Raw genomic sequence first — 17,393 nt, forward strand, 5'->3', positions numbered from 1 at the left:
TGAAGCTGGTATCCAAATCAGTATGTTCCAGGTTGTATTATTGTTTTTCCAGTGATTACAAATGCTTACAAAGTGATTAAGTAATTGCTTAATATAAAAGCTTGTAGCTGAACCCTACTACATACATGTGTTGATAATTATCAGACATTCATCGTGAAATTAGTTTGGACTATATAACATATAAAAATTTGGAAAACAGGAATTTTAGAAAATAAAATTCTGACTAACATTTCCAAATTTCACATCGTTAGAATTTTTAATATTCTGTACTTGACTAAGAGAAACAGGATGATTTCTAGATAATGATAGTAGATGAATAAACATCAAAAGTAGCTAGTGCAGATATCAGTGTCTGTTATAGGACAATTGCAGTAGCTGTCTGTGGGCTAATGCTTATAGATCAGTGCTTCTCAGACCTCAGCAGTTCAGGAGCCAAATTAGCAAACATTACCCAAAAGAGCCACAGTAGTGTGAATTCATTGTTTCATTTACTATAGTACTATATATTCATATTTAAACAGTATGATGGGAAATAGTGTGGGTGGGTGTGTGGGTTTGTTTACACATATATATATAAATTCTCACAGCAAAATGACTGACCAAGTATTATTATTTTATCAGCTACAATTGGTTAATACCATAGTAAAAGCATCTTGAATGCTTAATTACTTAGGGTGATGAATAATTCAATCACACAGAGTTTTAATATCATGTGCTGTAAAGAGCTGCAGGAGACGCATTAAAGAGCCGCTTGCGAGCCTCAGTCTGAGTGTCACTGTTATATATTAACATTGCTGTGAGCTTCAAACTTTTCATAAAAGACATTTTAGGATTGAAAATAGGTTGTTTATAAAGAGATACAGGAAAGCTTGCAAGACTGTGTGATGTGAAGCTTGTTTGGGATTAAAAATAGAGCAGATTTGATTGAAGATGAATGAGAAGGACAGATTAAAATCTTTTGAACTCCTCGGGGATCCTGATGCTTGTTTTCATTTCCAGGTGAGACTCTAGAATCTTAAGACTCTTCAGTAACTATCTGTTAGGCAATGGAGTAATTTCTGAAAGCTTAAAAAAAACCATGAAATGTTAGATGCCTTAAAAAAAAAAACACATAGTGCCATATGGTAAAGACCCAGTGTGAGATCTTGATAAGTTATGGAACATGTAGCCGGTGTTCCAGTTTTAGTCCACAGGTTGTCTTGTGGACTTTGATCACCTCTAACAGAAATTATTGTTCAAATGTCCTACCAAATTACTATCCTAATTTTTAGTCAAGATCAATAACAAAAAGAGCTTCAGTAAGGAGTTCTCTCCTTCCTTGGGAATCAGAACGTCAAAGCTTTGCTTCCACAAGACAAAGAGAAAGAAAGATTTTCTCCAGATACTTCATATTCTGGAGCTTCAGTTAATGCAGCATACACTATGCTACACTACACTTTTGCAATAGGGCAGACTTGGAGGAGCATATTATACTTGTCTTTCATCTGTGCACAGGCTCCCAATTCATGGTGCTGTGAAACTAAGGTGATGGTTGTAAAGTCCTAAATGATCTAGGTATTTATTTCAAAGACTCTCACTTTCTGTACCCAAACTGAACAGCTGTGTTCAGTCATAACACTTGAGCTGTTTAAGTGCACTATGGTGACTCATGCTTCCATAAATGCTTGTAGAAATAATCATAATGTGAGGGTTCTAGGAGCCTTTGAAATTTTCTGTCTCTGGGAGAGTAGTCTTGAGTGAACATAATGGAGTGTGATTCTGTTTCTAGTAGCTAAGGACAGCATTTATTTATTTATTTATTTAAAGTTAAATAATTGTAATTATTTTTCTCTAGGTTTCATTGTCTGCAGCAGGATCTATTATTAAAGCATTACCAAAATCCTCACCATCTTCCCAGAATGCACAGTCAGCCACACCTAAGAAAGATAAAGGCAAAAAGGATGCAAAACAAGTAAGGCACTCCTCTTTATGAAAAATCTAGATATTTTTACTTCAATAAATAGTGTTTCTTAGGTCAGTTCTTCAAGCACAAAATTATAGAAATTGGCATTACAGTGCTAAAACTCACCACCTGCTGCTTTCCAGACCCCAAAATCAACCACCCTTAAAAAGAACCAAGCCCAAAAGGATGCCAAACAGGTGTCTTTCTTTTTTCCTCTTTGAAACAGTTCTGTTTAAGTAAATATTTATTGCTTATAGAAAATAAACTCTCTAAAGAGTTCCTTTAATTAAAGGTGCAGTCTTCAGTTATGAAGGAGAAGCCTAAACGAAAAGGACCAGTTGAAGCATTACCAGCGAGTGTGGAGGAATGGGCTAGCTATGACTGCCCTGATGAAGTTAGAGATGCTTTTAAACAGGAAACAAGCTGTTATGTTATTAACCGGGATAATATTCTGGTACCTGTAAGTAAACATTTCAAAATCATTGCTCTACTTTAGGAAAACAAAAGCTGAGACCAATCCTAGTGTGACGAAGTGGGACTGTTCTTAATGTTTCCTCTGAATAGTGTGGGGGTGCCTCAGTTTCCCCTATGCAGGTCTTAAGTATCTAGCTGGTGGGGTAAGGGTGTATGATCATTGCAGAGCCCTAGAGAGCAGGTGTGTGCAGGGGTCTGGACACAGAGAATGGCCGACACCCTGTTTCCTGGCAACTGATGGCCTGGCCCTTCCCCCTGCAGGGTGAGAGCTAAAGGGTTGGAGAACAAAGGAATCAGGTGACCTCCTGGCCCGGGAAAGGGACAAAGCCCAGAGGAGGAAGGGCTGGAGAGGGTTTTCAGTTTGAGGCTGGCTGGGGACATGGAGTGAAGTACAGACGTGGTTGTCTGGCTCACTGCCCCCCAAAATGGACCCAGCTGAGGGGTCCTGTTCTCTGCACCTACAAGCTCTGTGTTAGACCATGTTCCTGTTGTCTAATAAACCTCTGTTTTACTGGCTGGCCGAGAGTCGAGAGTCACGTCTGACTGCGGAGCTGGGGTGCAGGACCCTCTGGCTTCCCCAGGAGCCTGCCTGGGCGGACTCACTGTGGGAAGTGCACAGAGGGGCAGAGGATGCTGAATGCTCTGAGGTCAGACCCAGGAAGGTGGAAGTTGTGTGAGCTGTGTGTCCTGCAGACAGTCTGCTCACAGAAAGGAGACTTCCCCAGAGTTCTGACTGGCTTCATGGGGAGCAGTTCCAGAGCATTGCCCAGGGACTCCGTGACATCTAGACATTAGTTTTTGTCTGTATATAGTCAATGCGTTTTGCAGACAGTTTTTAAAAAGACTTTTTTTTCTTTCCCTTATCTGCTTTTATATTATGAAGGTGCTGTTTGCAACTCCATAATTATAATGTTCTGAAACAGGCTTAAAAGGGGCAACACATTCCTTTTAATTCTGTAAGTGTTCTAACATTACGTGAAACTTTACATAATGTTAGATTTTGTGCCATTTGAATTTTTTTGTTTGGGTTTCTTTAAATCAAATATTATTAAGTAAATGGTCTTTAGTTAAAATTCCTTTATGCCAGTTGGACAAAGTTGGTGAGAGAGACAAGCTTTCAAGCTTACATGGATCTCTTCTTCAGTTGTGGGAAATATACTCAGAGTGTCACAGCTAAATACAGTGTGAAACAGATTGCTTAGCATAAGTTGTTAACACATATTTCAAGGGACTGACCATTCAAGGTGAAGTGGTCCGTTAACACCCCTCCAGTCAAAGTGGGGAAAGACAAGGGAGGGGGAAAGGCAGCGAGGTATGGGGGTTGTTAATGGGTTAGTTTGTTATAATAAACCATAAATCCAGGGTCTCTATTCAGTCAATGATTTTTAGTGTCTAGCAAAGTTATGAATTTAGCCTCGTAGATTTGTCTTTTGAAACTATTGGACAGGTTTCCTTTGAGAATGAGGACTGATTCGTCAGATGTAGAGTGACAGCTTCATGAAAAATGTTCACACCAATTGCATATTCTTTTGTTTATATATATATCTTTAAAACAACCCTGTATCTCCTCAGCTGTGGTAGAGGTGAATTTTGAGTGGATCTGGTATGCTAGCAAGTTTTTTTAAAATATTTTTAAAAAATTTCTGCTGTTATTCATCATAACTGAAAACGTATGTACAACAAATAGTCAATGCATAAGATTTTCTTCATCAGATATAAATCTTTATCAGCTTCATTTTTCTGGTAGATTTTATCCTTCATCAGAGAAGATGTGTATACCAAACATAATGAACCAGATTTGGACCAATTATTCCCACTGATGAAACCAGTGGGACTGGCCATGTGAATAAGTGCTCATCAATAGGAGTAAGAAGTTCACAAACTAATCCATGGGAAATTATGCAAATCTATAAGTGCTATATAGTAATTATGAAAATTCTAATGATAACAGTCATTTTGGCCTGAGGATCTTTTAATTCTTCTTCAAGTAGTGTCCCTATGGGTGCTCCACTTCAGGTGATCTGCACCCTGTGCCTTTGACTGGAGATTTTTGGTAGCGGTGCCTGTCTGGCCTGTGCATGCACTCCACACGTCCTTGTGCCTCACACTGAGGCTATATGGGGCCACTCGCGCAAACCACCTCAGTTCCTTCTCAGCTGCCTTTGGCCTGAGGTGGAGTCTACAACTGTGCCTCTTCTCTACTAGTATTCAGAATTCAGTTTGTTTGTTAGTATATAGTGTTAGTAGTTGTTGGAACATCTGTTCCTTCCTTCCTTCCTTCCTTCTTTCCTTCCTTTGGAAAAAAATGTTTTTTAATTTGTTGTTCATGCATATTGTTAGATAGTGTTAAATGTGTTTTTCCTTCAGTAGAGGTCAGTTTGTTGTTAATTTGCTTGGGAATGCCAGGCTTCCTGGGATTCAAAAGGTGCATCTCTTGTTGTGAGGCTGTCTGAGTCAGCAGGGAATTCCCCCAGTGTCTTTGCTGTTTGGGTGATACCCATATTTCTAATAAGTGCAAGATCTGCACTTCCTTCAAGAGTAGATTCCCATTAAATTCCTGATGATGGAGCTTTGGTGGACCTCCCTTTACATAGGCCTCCCACTATCACTAGTGCCCCCATCCACATCGACATCTCAGTCCCTGGACAAAGCTAGAGACATAGGTGGTACCGTGACACTGAGTACATTTACGGTACCAAAGACTTCAGCAAAGATAGTTCCAATACCTGCCTCTAAGCAGAAGGGAATGAGTAAAACTCCAAGAAAATCTCAGTCACTGACACACAAGAAGAGTATGGAGACCTCAAGTCCCAAGAGGAATTCCATGCAGACTCTGAACCATGTTGATACCACAAAGGCAAAAAGGAGTCAATTGTCTAAGACAGACACAGTACCAAGCTCGGGCACCACTATGCAGAGCAGCAGAGTCAAGGTAGTGAAGAGTTCTGAGCTGAGCCATGAACAACATTCAGTACCAGTAACAGGAAAGTCAGGGGTAGCAAAGACCACTCAGGTGCTTATGGTACCAAGGGAATTGACACTGACTATCTCCCATGCAAAGGGCTTAGTACCAGCTTCTTCAGTACCATAAGAACAGCCATACTGGGTCAGACCAACAGTCCATCTAGCCCAGTATCCTGTCTTCCAATAGTGGCCAATGCCAAGTGCCCCAGGGAATGAACAAAACAGGTAATCATCAAGTGTTCCATCCCCCAGAATCGCTCTCAACCAGAGTCACTCTCAACAGTTTCTCTCTCAACCCACTCTTGGACACCATCGTTACCGCATGAATGTAGGTACCCTGTGGACTGATAGTATCTTGGGAACCGAACTCTTCTCTGTTAATGAGTGCTGGAGGTTTGTCAACATCAAGACTCTCTTGGTCACTGACTCCGCTATCTCCTAGACCACCACATTCACCCTCATTTTTCTTGTAAATGGAACAGCTATCTCCACTGTTGGTGTATGTGAAGGAGGAATCTTTGGACTCTCATGTATCTGTCTAGGGTTCCCTTATCTATTCCCGTACATGCTGCTGTCCATCTTATACTGACGTACTACAGCAAGATAGATCCCAGATGGAACCCACATGGCAGGAACACACATGAATGCCTCCATTTGGGCCCTCCTCAGATATGTAAAACAGCAGAAATTCAGGACGGTGATCAGCATTCCCTCTAATTTTTCCCACACATGTGCAGAATGAATTTTGTTATGTGCACCAATATGGAGGTGATGTGTGACATATCACCTCCATATTGGTGCACATAACAAAATACATGTGATGGGGGGTGGGCCAAAGGTTTTGGAGTGTGGGAGGGGGCTTAGGGCTGGGGCAGAGGGTTAGGGTGCAGGGGGTTAGGGCTCTGGCTGGGGGTGCGGGCTCTAGGGTGGAGCCAGCGATGAGGAGCTCAGGGCTGGGGCAGAGGGTTTGGATGCAGGGGGCTGCAGCTCTGGGGGTGGGGCCGGGGATGAGGGGCTATCGCAGGGAGAGAGGACTCTCCCCATCTCTCTCTCCCCACAGCAGCACTGGGCTGGGGGAGGGCGGGCAAGGGGTCTCTCCCCGCTGCAGAAGCTCCGGGGCCAGGCTGGGTTGGGGCTGGGGGAGAGGCACCTCTCCCTGCTGCAGCAGCTCCAGGGTTGGGGGAGAGGCACCTCTCCCTGCCGCAGCCCTGAGCACCTGCACGGCACTTAATAGGCTGCTGTGCAGCTGTTCAGCTTAGAGGACTTTAGATGGCGACCCTTGCAGCAATAATTCCCTCGTTTAAAATTAGGAGATTGGTTTATGACTGTCAAGGTTCCTTCCCCACTCTGAACTCTAGGGTATAGATGTGGGAACCTTCATGAACCCCTCCTAAGCTTACTTTTACCAGCTTAGGTTAAAACTTCCCTAAGGTACAAACTATTTTACCTTTTGCCCTTGGACTTTATCGCTGCCACCACCAAACTTCTAACAGGTATATAACTGGGAAAGAGCCTGTTTGGAAACATCTTTCCCCCCCAAATCCTCCCAAACCTTACACCCCCTTTTCTGGGAAAGGTTTGATAAAAATCCTCACCCATTTGCATAGGTGAACACAGACCCAAACCGTTGCATCTTAAGAACAATGAAAAAGCATTCAGATTCTTACAAGAAGAATTTTAATAGAAGAAAAAGTAAAAAGAATCACCTCTGTAAAATCAGGATGGTAAATACCTCACAGGGTAATCAGATTCAAAACATAGAGAATCCCTCTAGGCAAAACCTTAAGTTACAAAAAGACACAAAAACAGGAATCTACATTCCATTCAGCACAGCTTGTTTTCTCAGCCATTTAAAGAAATCGGAATCTAACGCATATCTAGCTAGATTATTTACTAAGTTCTAAGACTCCATTCCTGTTCTGTCCCCAGCAAAAGCATCACACAGACAGAGAGAGAGGCTTTGTTTCTCCCTCCCCCCAGCTTTTGAAAGTATCTTGTCTCCTCGTTGGTCATTTTGGTCAGGTGCCAGTGAGGTTATCCTAGCTTCTTAACCCTTTACAGGTGAAAGGGTTTTTCCTCTGGCCAGGAGGGATTTTAAAGGTGTTTACCCTTCCCTTTACATTTATGACAATGACTCTCAGCCAACAAGACTCACACACTTTCATGTTGCTATTTACCCTTCACACCAAAGATTTCTTCAATTTTTGATCAACAACGAGCGCTGCCCATACAGGGTGCTTTCTTTCAATCTGTCTTCTCCCCAAGAATATCCTCAAAGATTCTGGTGGTAGTCGCCACCCACCTATATCATTTGGATATAGTAGTTTTACCTTATCTGAACAATTGACTGATCGGGGCACATCATGTCAGGAAGTGTTGGCAGCAATAAAGATGATGTATACTCTGTTTGGCAGCCTGGGCCTCCCAGATAAATCCCAGAAAGTCCATTTTTATTCTAACACAGCATCTAGACTTCATAGGAGCTTTCCTGGATGCACTGACAGACTGAGCAGCAGACTTCTTGCTGTAACAAATCTCATATCCAGGATTCAGGGAAGTCCTCAAGTAACAGTAGGAGATTGTCTTCAGCTGCTTGGACACATGTCAGCTTGTGTCTTTGTAGTGTAACTTGCCAGACTACATCTCAGAAGTCTACAGGGATGACTGCAAATGGTTTACAACCCAAGAAAGCACAGTCTAGACAGGTTACTATCTGTTCTCCCAGTGGGTTATACAAACACTGAACTGGTGGAAGGACCCAGCTCAAACATGTGCAGGTGTTCCATTTTTCCAGAATCTGTCTATGACAGTCATAACATCCAACACTTCATTTTTGGGTTGGAGGATACATCTGGTTCAGAGCAAATGGTGACTACTGGAATTGAGAGTAATCAAAAATGCTTGCTTACACTTCCTACTGCTAATTAGGTCCCAGTCTATAAAAATAATGACAATCTGGCATGCATATATGACATCACTGTCAGAGAGGAGTACATTCCCCACCTCTCTGTGCTGAAGCAATAAAATTGTGGAATTGGCAGATAGTCATCTTAGCTTCATATCTCCCAGGTATTCAGAACACCATGGCAGATGACCTCAGCAGACATTTATCTTGAAATTACGAATAGGAATTAAACTCCCAAGTCCTCCACATGATATTCCTAGTCTGGAGAGTCTTGGCGGTCAATCAGTTTGCCATGGTAGCTAAAGCAAAATGCATCAGCTGTTGTTCCAGAGGGGGGTCTCAATCCCCAGCCCCTAGGAGATATTTTCTCATCTCAAGGAAGAAGGGACTTCTCTGTGTATCTCCAGCAACACTGTTACTGTTAAAGGTCCTCAACCAGGGTCAGGTCAGGGTCATAGTGATTGCACCAACGTAGCCAAGACAAATTTGGTATTCCTACCTAATCAGACTAACCTCTTGTCCTCATTGGAGACTTCCGATCACTTCTCTCCTCCTGACTCAGTTGAACAGTTCACTGCAACCCGCAGGTTCTGAGGCTCCAAGCATGGTTCCTCAATGAATCTAGGAATAGGAATGAATCTGTTCATCAGAGGTACAACACATTTTATTAAACAGTAGAAAAGAATCTACAAGAAATACTTATCTCCAGAAATGGAAGCATTATTCTCTTTGGTGTAGCAGTCATCAGATTTCACCTATTCTTTCCTCCCTTCTCAGAGTATTGGATTACTTGTTGGAATTGGAAACATAGTGTGTTTTCTGTGAACTCTATTGGGGAACCCTTTAGAAGCAATAACAACCTTTCATTTACACACAGTTGCTTTTTGTTTTTTCCACTCTTCATCACCAAGCCATGGTAAGATTCCTAAGAGGTTTGTCAAATCTCTTCCCACAAATCAGAACTGCTCTAGCTGGGACCAGAACATAGTCCTTAACTGCCTGTGAGCCACCAGCTACATATTCTTTGTTAGATCTGTCAATGAAGATGGCTTTCTTGGTAGCTATAACTGGAGAATTGGGAGCTTTAATGGCTGGAGAACTGGGTGCTTTAATGGGAAACACTGCACGCCCCCTTTGCCCCATTCACCAGAGAGAAAGTATCGCTGAAGGCCCATTCCAGATTTTTACCGAAGGCGTCCTTGGAGTTAATCAAACTATTCATCTCCCAGGTTTTTTCCCCAAAACCACATTCAGACTTGTCAAGAAACCATGTTCCGTACCCTAGATGGTAGGAGGGCCTTAGCTTTTTACTTAGATAGGGCCACAACTATTAGAAGATCTCCTTGACTATTTGTCTCCATTGTGGACAGAAGTAAGGGTTTGGTTATTTCAAAACAGAGGTTATCAAAGTGGATCTCTGGATGTATTAAGATTTGTTATGATCAAGCTCAGCTTCAACCCCCTTCAAGAATGATAGCACATTCCACTAGAGCACTTTCTACTTCTATAGCCTGACATAAGGAGGTATCCATTGCAGACAACTGTAAAGCAGCAACATGGTCCTCTTGCATACCTTGTCTAGTCATTGTGCCATGGTGCCTACCACAAGATCAAATTCAACTGTAGGCAGTGCAATTCCCTCTTCTGTATTGGACTCTGCTCTGAACCTTGCACCTCCTCAGAGGGGGTATTCTTTGGGAATCACCTGAAGTGGTGCACCCACAGGCACACTACTCAAAAAAGGAGAGGTTATTCACGTTGTGCAGTAACTGGAATTCTTCAAGATGTGTGTCCTTTAGGGTGCTCCTCTACCCTCCCTCCTTCCCCTCTGCTTCAGAGTCTCCATTGTGAGACTTTGCAATGGAGGAGGAACTGAAGGCAGTTTGCCCACATTGCCCCATGTAACCTCAGTGCAGGTCATGAAAATGTATGGGGTGCTTGCCTGGGTCAAATGGGCACTGTTACCCAAAATCTCCAGTCAAAGAAAGGCATGAGCTCACCTGAAGTGGAACACTCACAGTGACACACATCTTGAAGATCTCCAGTTACTGCACAACATGAGTAACCTCTTCATCAAAATGCTAGTGGTAACAGGTGGCCCACTCCCTGGGTCTCATAGCTCTGGTTCATTAGAGGTCAGAACTTCAAAAGTCATCTTCCATACCAGGAGGAAGTACATGTTTGCTTTCTTGTACAACTCATTACCAAATAACTCTCATTTTCTCAGTCCCTCTTTGCCTGCACTTGTGTTCAGAGTTGCATTCAGTTACTGCTCCCTACGTATCTTTTTACATCAGCTTTTTGTGGTGAGAAATAGGGGAGTTAGTGATTGTCTGCCAGTTCCTTAGCTAAGTGCTGACTATTTTCTTTAATACTCTTTTTGTCTTTTAAAGCACTAACCAGCGATCTGCACAGGGAGCTGTAAATGAGGTATTTCAGTGGCTCAAAACTTAGAATTGTAAAATTCTGATCTGTTTGGCATCAAAGACTGAAGTCCAATTAAGCGTGTCTTAATACAGCCGTATGTATGTCTGGAGGATAAGATTTATGTCATGATTTTTTGTTTAGCTTGTACAGTTGAAGAAAGAAGAATGTATAGTTTAAATTAAAAATACCAACAATTGGTACAGAATTTATTATTTGTTTTTTTTATTTTTAGACTTACACTTTATATTTTATGGACCTTTTGGCTAAGGAGCTGCAGAAAATTTCTTGCAACCACCTTACTCTTCCCATCTTTCAGCTGGCTGAGGTTATTGCTCACGATGTTGTGGAAAGTAAAAGTCTGTCTGATCTCTACCATCTTCGGTTTGTATAAGTTACTTGCTTTGGCTAAATGGGAGATGTTTATGAAAAGCCAAACCAGCCCCCTCCATTTTGTACACTGATCCTCAATTACACTATGTAAACCATCCCTTTTATGATTTACATTGTTTTACCTTGTTCATGATTTTAAAATTGATTTGTTCTCTTTATTAACATACAGAATGTTTAACAATATTCAGTATGGTTTGTTCTTTCTTTTCTCTCATGAAATCCAGTAAGGGTACCTATATTATTATGTGCTATGTCCCAAAGTAAGTGTTTACAGGATTAGACAAATCTCCAAATGAAAAGTGTTTGTAGTTCTGTTAACACTGAAGAATTAGGAAACAACTTCATTTTTTTAAAAAGAGACATACTAGTTAAATAGTTTAACATAGTTTGAAGCCAAGCATCCCTGCTTGCACCCCCACGATGTATTGAGTAGTTGTGTCTTTCTCTCTAACTGCTATACTCAGATTTGCATGCACAGTTGAAGCAACAATTCTCTTTTTAAGGGGTACATTTTCAGATGGCAAAAATTCTCAGCTCCCCACTTTTTTTTATGCTTCTGTTAAGAGCATAAAATCTGTTAGGGATCTAGCATGTTAGAGGTTAAAAACTTTCTCCAAAATGTATTGAATTTTTTCCAGATTTAAACTTCACAGAATTCTGTTGTTATTGGCTATATTAGTCAAAGTTACCAAAAAAAAAAAATTGAAAGCATAAAAATACACTTTTTCAGAAATTTTGTTTCGATCAAGCAATATTTTCATTTTTGTGATCATTATGCACACTAATCTTTTTATTTTCACAGAATCTCCCTGATATGTTCAGATATAAAATTGAGTCAGGCATTCTCATATCATGAGAAAGCAGTTGGAGAAGCATACATTAACGAAGTGGAACAGGCAAAGTATGTGTTCTTATCGCAATGCACTTTGTGTAGCTTTTTTGTTTTCACAGAATCATAGGACCGGTAGGGACCTGGAGAAGTCATCTAGTCATCTGGTAACATGGAAACTATGCAGCGCATTATAAAGTTAGAATGATAATAATTTTATTTTTAAAACACCATTTCCTAGCACCACTTTTAATATACTTGTGACACAGCACAACATTGTCTATGAAGCATTTCACACAAATTTACAGAATTACTGTCATAAATCTGTGTAGTATAATAACACTTCAGATTAAAGATATTTTAAACAATATTTTTAATTTCCTTCCCTCCCCTCTGCCACTACAATTTAGGTATAGACAAGAGATTGCATTAAAAAATGGGGAAAATGTGCAACCTAAGGAGGAGGAAAGAAATGGATTATCTGAATGTACCAAATCACATAATAATGGATATAAGAACTCACTTACTGCAAAGGAAAAGGTTATTTAATTCAATTCCACACGTGCTATATTGAACAAAGTTTCTATTTTCACTGTGTTTTTTCTAGACAGATTATGATACACTATTGATTTCAATCAGTTACAGTTTTCAACTGTAGGAACCATATTTCTTGAATCTTAGATGTTCTTTAAAATTGTATGCTACTTAGGTTCCTCTGACCTAGGTTACCAGCATGTGAGCTGATGTGAGTTGAAGTTGCTCATCATGAAGAACTGATGCAGAGCAAGAAGAACGGAGCTGTATTTAAAGCCACTGACTGCTGCTCTTTCCAGTATCTGGCAGTGATATTGTTTCTCTAAGGCTAGCCCAGCTCAACAGCAAAGATCGAGGAACAGGAAAAGGAGCTCCCATCTCTAATATCACTCTTCTCTTCTTTCTTTTCCCTCCACTGACATCACTAGATACTGTTTTCACTCCCCCTGCAAGCAGCTCTGAAGAGATACATTCCAGCTCTAATTCTCCTCTCCCCTAACTTTAGTCTTACAAAATAATCCCATGTTTTCTTGTTGCTTTCTTCCACTCGTCTCTTCATTTGCATTTCATTCCTCTTTTTCCCTGTATTACTTCATTATCTTCCTCTCCCTCTGCTCCCACGAGTTCTTCCCTCTTATTAATGACTTCCTCCTCAACCCGCTCATTTAACTCTCACATATTCTTCTCCTGTTTCTCTCTTAGTTCTGGACAAAATAAGTTAACTTCTCCCATCTTAGTTTTGTTTCCAGACAGTACAGGATCTAAATTATTTTCACTACCCAAAAGTCAGTTACAGTATTGCATTTATCTTATACATTTGTTATGCAAATTCTTTTTGTGTTCTGTGAAGTCCAAATGCCCCAGTAAATACGTTTTCTACTATAGTTTAAGTTCTAATTTCTAGGTTATAAAACAGTCAGATGAATATGAGGTTTAATATTAAGTAGGATTTTCAATATTAATTTGGATTAATTTTCTGAAAGACTGTAATAATTTAAAGTTTTATTATTTTTCAGATTTTGGAGTTAGATGCAGTAACTGGAAAAGGGTTGAGTGGACTTTCTTTCCCATACCTGTGGATTGACAAAGCTGAAGTACTAATTCAGCTGGGTTTATATCAACCAGCAAGGCTACTCCTTTCAGAGGCACACAGTGCAACACAGGTCAATCAGAAATAATTCAAGCCTGTAAAAACAAAATGTTTAGCATGATTAAAATGTCACTTATGTTAATAGTAGTCAAAATGCAAAAACACTGTCCAAAGGCTGGAAAATTACCTCTTGGAGTTTAAATTTATATACTCTCAGTTTTACAAGGTTTATATCATATACTTAAAGCTACAAAATCCTTAAAAGAACACTGAAGTTACTTTAAAAAAGACTACATTCATTAGAAACCTAGATCTTGTATTTAAAAGAACTTAAAAGAAACCCAAACATTTGAAAGTATGGAGATTCAGAGTTATGACACCCAAAAACTTTAACTCTTACCCTCTAGAGGTTGTTCTTACAGCTGAGGGGGCATAGGATGGAGCATGCAATGCACCCTGTGAAGTAGTGGCAGTATGCTCCTCTAGTACTACTGGAAGCAATGTATCAATCCAGGATCTGTTTATTTAGCTATTGTGCGGGAGTTCAATATTTGCTCTTGAGAGATGTGACCTGCCCCTACTCATCTCGGTGTGTGTGATAACTCTGAAACCTAGTTATGGCAATATGAAGTCAATATTGCTAATTGTTTCACTGCTGGTCTTTTTTTAAAATAAAAGAAAGAAACATCCAGTTATGCAGGAATAGTGTGTGCGCAGGGGTGGGGGTGTGACTTATCATTTTGGGCAGAGCTTAAGTACAGTGCTACCATGCACTCACCAGTCTGACCCCTGCCAATTCAATATGTAAAGGATCTGCATGAAAGATATCTTTAAGTCCTGTCTTGTTACATCCTGCTGCTCTCCAGTGTGCAGTGTGGTTTTCTCCTCATGAAGATCATGTTAATCTGTCATAGTTGTTTCTGCCCTTCATCATCATTTCAAATAAGTCTTTATATTTTTAGACAAATACAAATATCAACTATTATTTTTAATCATATTTTAAACAAATATTTTTTCTTTTACATACAGCATGAATTTAGTATTGGGCAGTGAACAAAGTCCAGTGAAATGAAAAAATATCTTGTTATATCATAAAAGATACTGGGCCAGGTTCACAACTGATATAAATCAGCAGGGCTTTATTGAAGTCAGTGGAGAAATGCTGATTGAGACCAGCTGAGGATATGACCCATTGAAACTCTTCTCTGTGATCACATTTCTTCTGCCTCAGATTCTGACAGCAGAACGTATAATATCTAATAAAAGGGAAAAAGAGGATTTATTTTACCTACGGTATAAAAGAATCCACTTGGGGAGATAAAGGAAAATAGGCAATAGTTTGGAAATAGAAAATATGCTTAAAATGAGCTGGCAAATTTTTGTAGCCTGAAAAACAATTAGGAAGTAGCATGAATGCTAAAGAGCAAATTCTTCTGCCAGATACATGCACAAAACTGTCACTGATTTTGTGCTTCAGTGCCTATCCCAGTATTTGTCTTTAAATGTTACTAGGACAAGGTAGAGTCTCTGCTTTTAAATATATCTGAAATATCTTTTTTCCCCCTAGGAAATGAATGACATACATGCAGTGTCAAGATGCTTGTACCTTCTTGCTGTAGTGGCTAACCTGGAAAAGAACCATGGGCAAGCTAAGGCACTTCTTGAGAAGGCACAACTGATAGGAGGAAATGAACAGTTTTGGTACAATAGCACTCTGAGTCTCATACAGGCAGTTCTAGAGGAAGATAAGGAAGGAAAAGAGAGAGTGGTAAGAAAATAAAATGGATATTGTTCCCTTTCTCGGTACAGTCTACACAGGAAACTGTTCCAGAATAGTTCTTCTTGATTAACTCCATGTGTGGATGCTCTTATTCTGGAATAAGAGTGCTGTATTCTCAAGAGTGTCCACACATGTAGCTAATCAGGAATAGTTAATCAGCTTTAAATTCACACCCTATCTAATTCTGGATTTACTGTCATGTGTAGACAAGCCTTCACTCTGTGAGTAGTCTTATTTAACCCAGTGTGGCTAGTGGTGGAGTAATGTGCTACTCAACGAGCATAAGGGCATCAGAATCTGTCCCTAGGTGAATATTTATAGATTAATTAAATCAGTATAGTTAATTAAATTTAGTCCTGTCTATACTGTTACTTTTTAAAATTCTGAGCAAATTGTACAAGATAAGTTCCATAATCTTGGAGAATATTAGGAAAAAATAACAAAGATTTTCTTCTCAATTGTGTGTTCTAAAATAATGGTTAACGTATATAGAAATATAAAAAGACAGTTACATATATTATAATGTTATCTGCAGGCATGCAAAATTTTGCAAAAAACTGTGAAGGTGTTTAGATCTACATTAGAGGAGAGACCGAACAGAAAGTCTGACCTGGGTTTTATAATTGCATCCCTTGAAGCCAGGTAACTTTTTATATAATTAATTATATATATATGCATTATGTCTGTAGTATTTGGTTTTGGGGGGATATGATACTAGCTATATATGTTATGTTTAGTAAAGAAGCTTCTTTACTTTCGATGTAAATTTTGAAATTATAAAGTCGTTTGCCTTTGCTATGGACATTCTGTTATCAGAGTGTTTTATACAATTTACTATTCCCTGAGTGTATCCGTCATGTGTTTTTTTTGTCCAGCTACTACTTTGTAACTATATTGTGTTTTTCCTCCAAGAAGCTAAAAACACCTTAAAGACATTGTCTCATACATCATGTTATATTTTTTATACACTTGGTTAATATTTCTAGTAGAATCAGGAATCACAAGTCCTAACACCCAATGTCCTGATGTAATCCATAGGCCTTGCTTCTTTCCTTCTGCCAGTTTTGTCATTTAAATTATTATATATGAGTCACAGGTCGGTTTTTTTTTATAGACATCAGTGTGCTGTTTAATAACCATGTGCCACAAAGTGTTATGGTAGCCACAAGCCATCAAGTAATGATGCCCAAAAGATTCACATTCTAGAATTTTTCCTCTGAGGAAGGTTATCAGTCTGAGAGAACATTTTTTGAATAAAAGCAAATTTCAAAACATCCCCATTGGAATGAAGGACTGAGTTCTTAGCTTAATGATGCCATTTTCCTCATTGGGAAGCAAATAACAGCTTACACTAGGGACACTACTGTCCCTTCTCAAATTCTCCATGGCAGTGCTGGTCTATTCTAGCTGAGAGTAAGAAATAACCTATTTTATGACTTTTCGATAGGAATATGGATGTCATTTATCATTCAACCCAACTTTACTTCAGTATTTTCTATGCATGCTTAAGTGTGTTTTCTTTAGTTGACTTCTTCTGATGGTGTTAATTTTTAACGCCTAATTCTCCTTTCCTAATTTTATATATTGCATGTAGCCCAGCTGGAAGTTTGCTTCCCAGTGCTGGTAGATAGATATGCATTAGCTCTGTTTAAACTAGTAGATTAAAATAGCAGGGCAGCTGCAGCAACCCAGGTGGTGGCTCAGGCTCACAGCCCAAGTACAAGCCCGCATACCCCTCAGGTAGCTAGACATTCAGTTTTACTGCTATTTTGAGTGTGTTTGAGCTAGCATATCCGTCTATGAGAGCTGAAATGCACCCTCCCAGCTGCTGCGTAGAGATACCCTTGTGAACCTTATGTTTTTATATAGTTTGCCCTACCTGCCCGAGGCTGATGTGTTTGAACTAACAAAAGTAATAGTCTAAAATCGGAAATATAGTTTATTATGACTACTTTTGGAATGTGCTACCAAGCACTATAATCTAAGTTAGAGGGATCCAGGAAGAAGCCCTTTGCCCTGTGAATTTAAACCCTGAAACAGAGCATACATCTACATTTG

The 17,393-nt window shown here is 39.7% G+C and overlaps 1 protein-coding gene across 11 annotated transcripts in view; it reads left to right on the forward strand.

Annotated features, from left to right (window-relative positions):
• CFAP46 (cilia and flagella associated protein 46) overlaps nt 1-17,393 on the forward strand; it is a 141,125-nt gene that overhangs the window by 78,384 nt on the left and 45,348 nt on the right. For 10 of the 11 annotated variants that reach the window (XR_012160032.1, XM_073353956.1, XM_073353952.1 and 7 more), the window contains 8 exons: nt 1,835-1,951; nt 2,235-2,402; nt 10,945-11,093; nt 11,905-12,003; nt 12,342-12,471; nt 13,482-13,628; nt 15,123-15,323; nt 15,871-15,977. Coding sequence is in view for 10 of the 11 variants with exons in the window: in XM_073353956.1 (XP_073210057.1) it covers nt 1,835-1,951; nt 2,235-2,402; nt 10,945-11,093; nt 11,905-12,003; nt 12,342-12,471; nt 13,482-13,628; nt 15,123-15,323; nt 15,871-15,977 (1,118 nt within the window). In the remaining variant the exon portion in view is untranslated. The remainder of the gene's footprint in view (nt 1-1,834; nt 1,952-2,234; nt 2,403-10,944; nt 11,094-11,904; nt 12,004-12,341; nt 12,472-13,481; nt 13,629-15,122; nt 15,324-15,870; nt 15,978-17,393) is intronic. The other variant, XM_073353954.1, reaches the window with a different exon arrangement.

The sequence above is a fragment of the Lepidochelys kempii genome, chromosome 7, assembly GCF_965140265.1.
Source record: "Lepidochelys kempii isolate rLepKem1 chromosome 7, rLepKem1.hap2, whole genome shotgun sequence".
Taxonomy (NCBI): Eukaryota; Metazoa; Chordata; order Testudines; family Cheloniidae; genus Lepidochelys; species Lepidochelys kempii.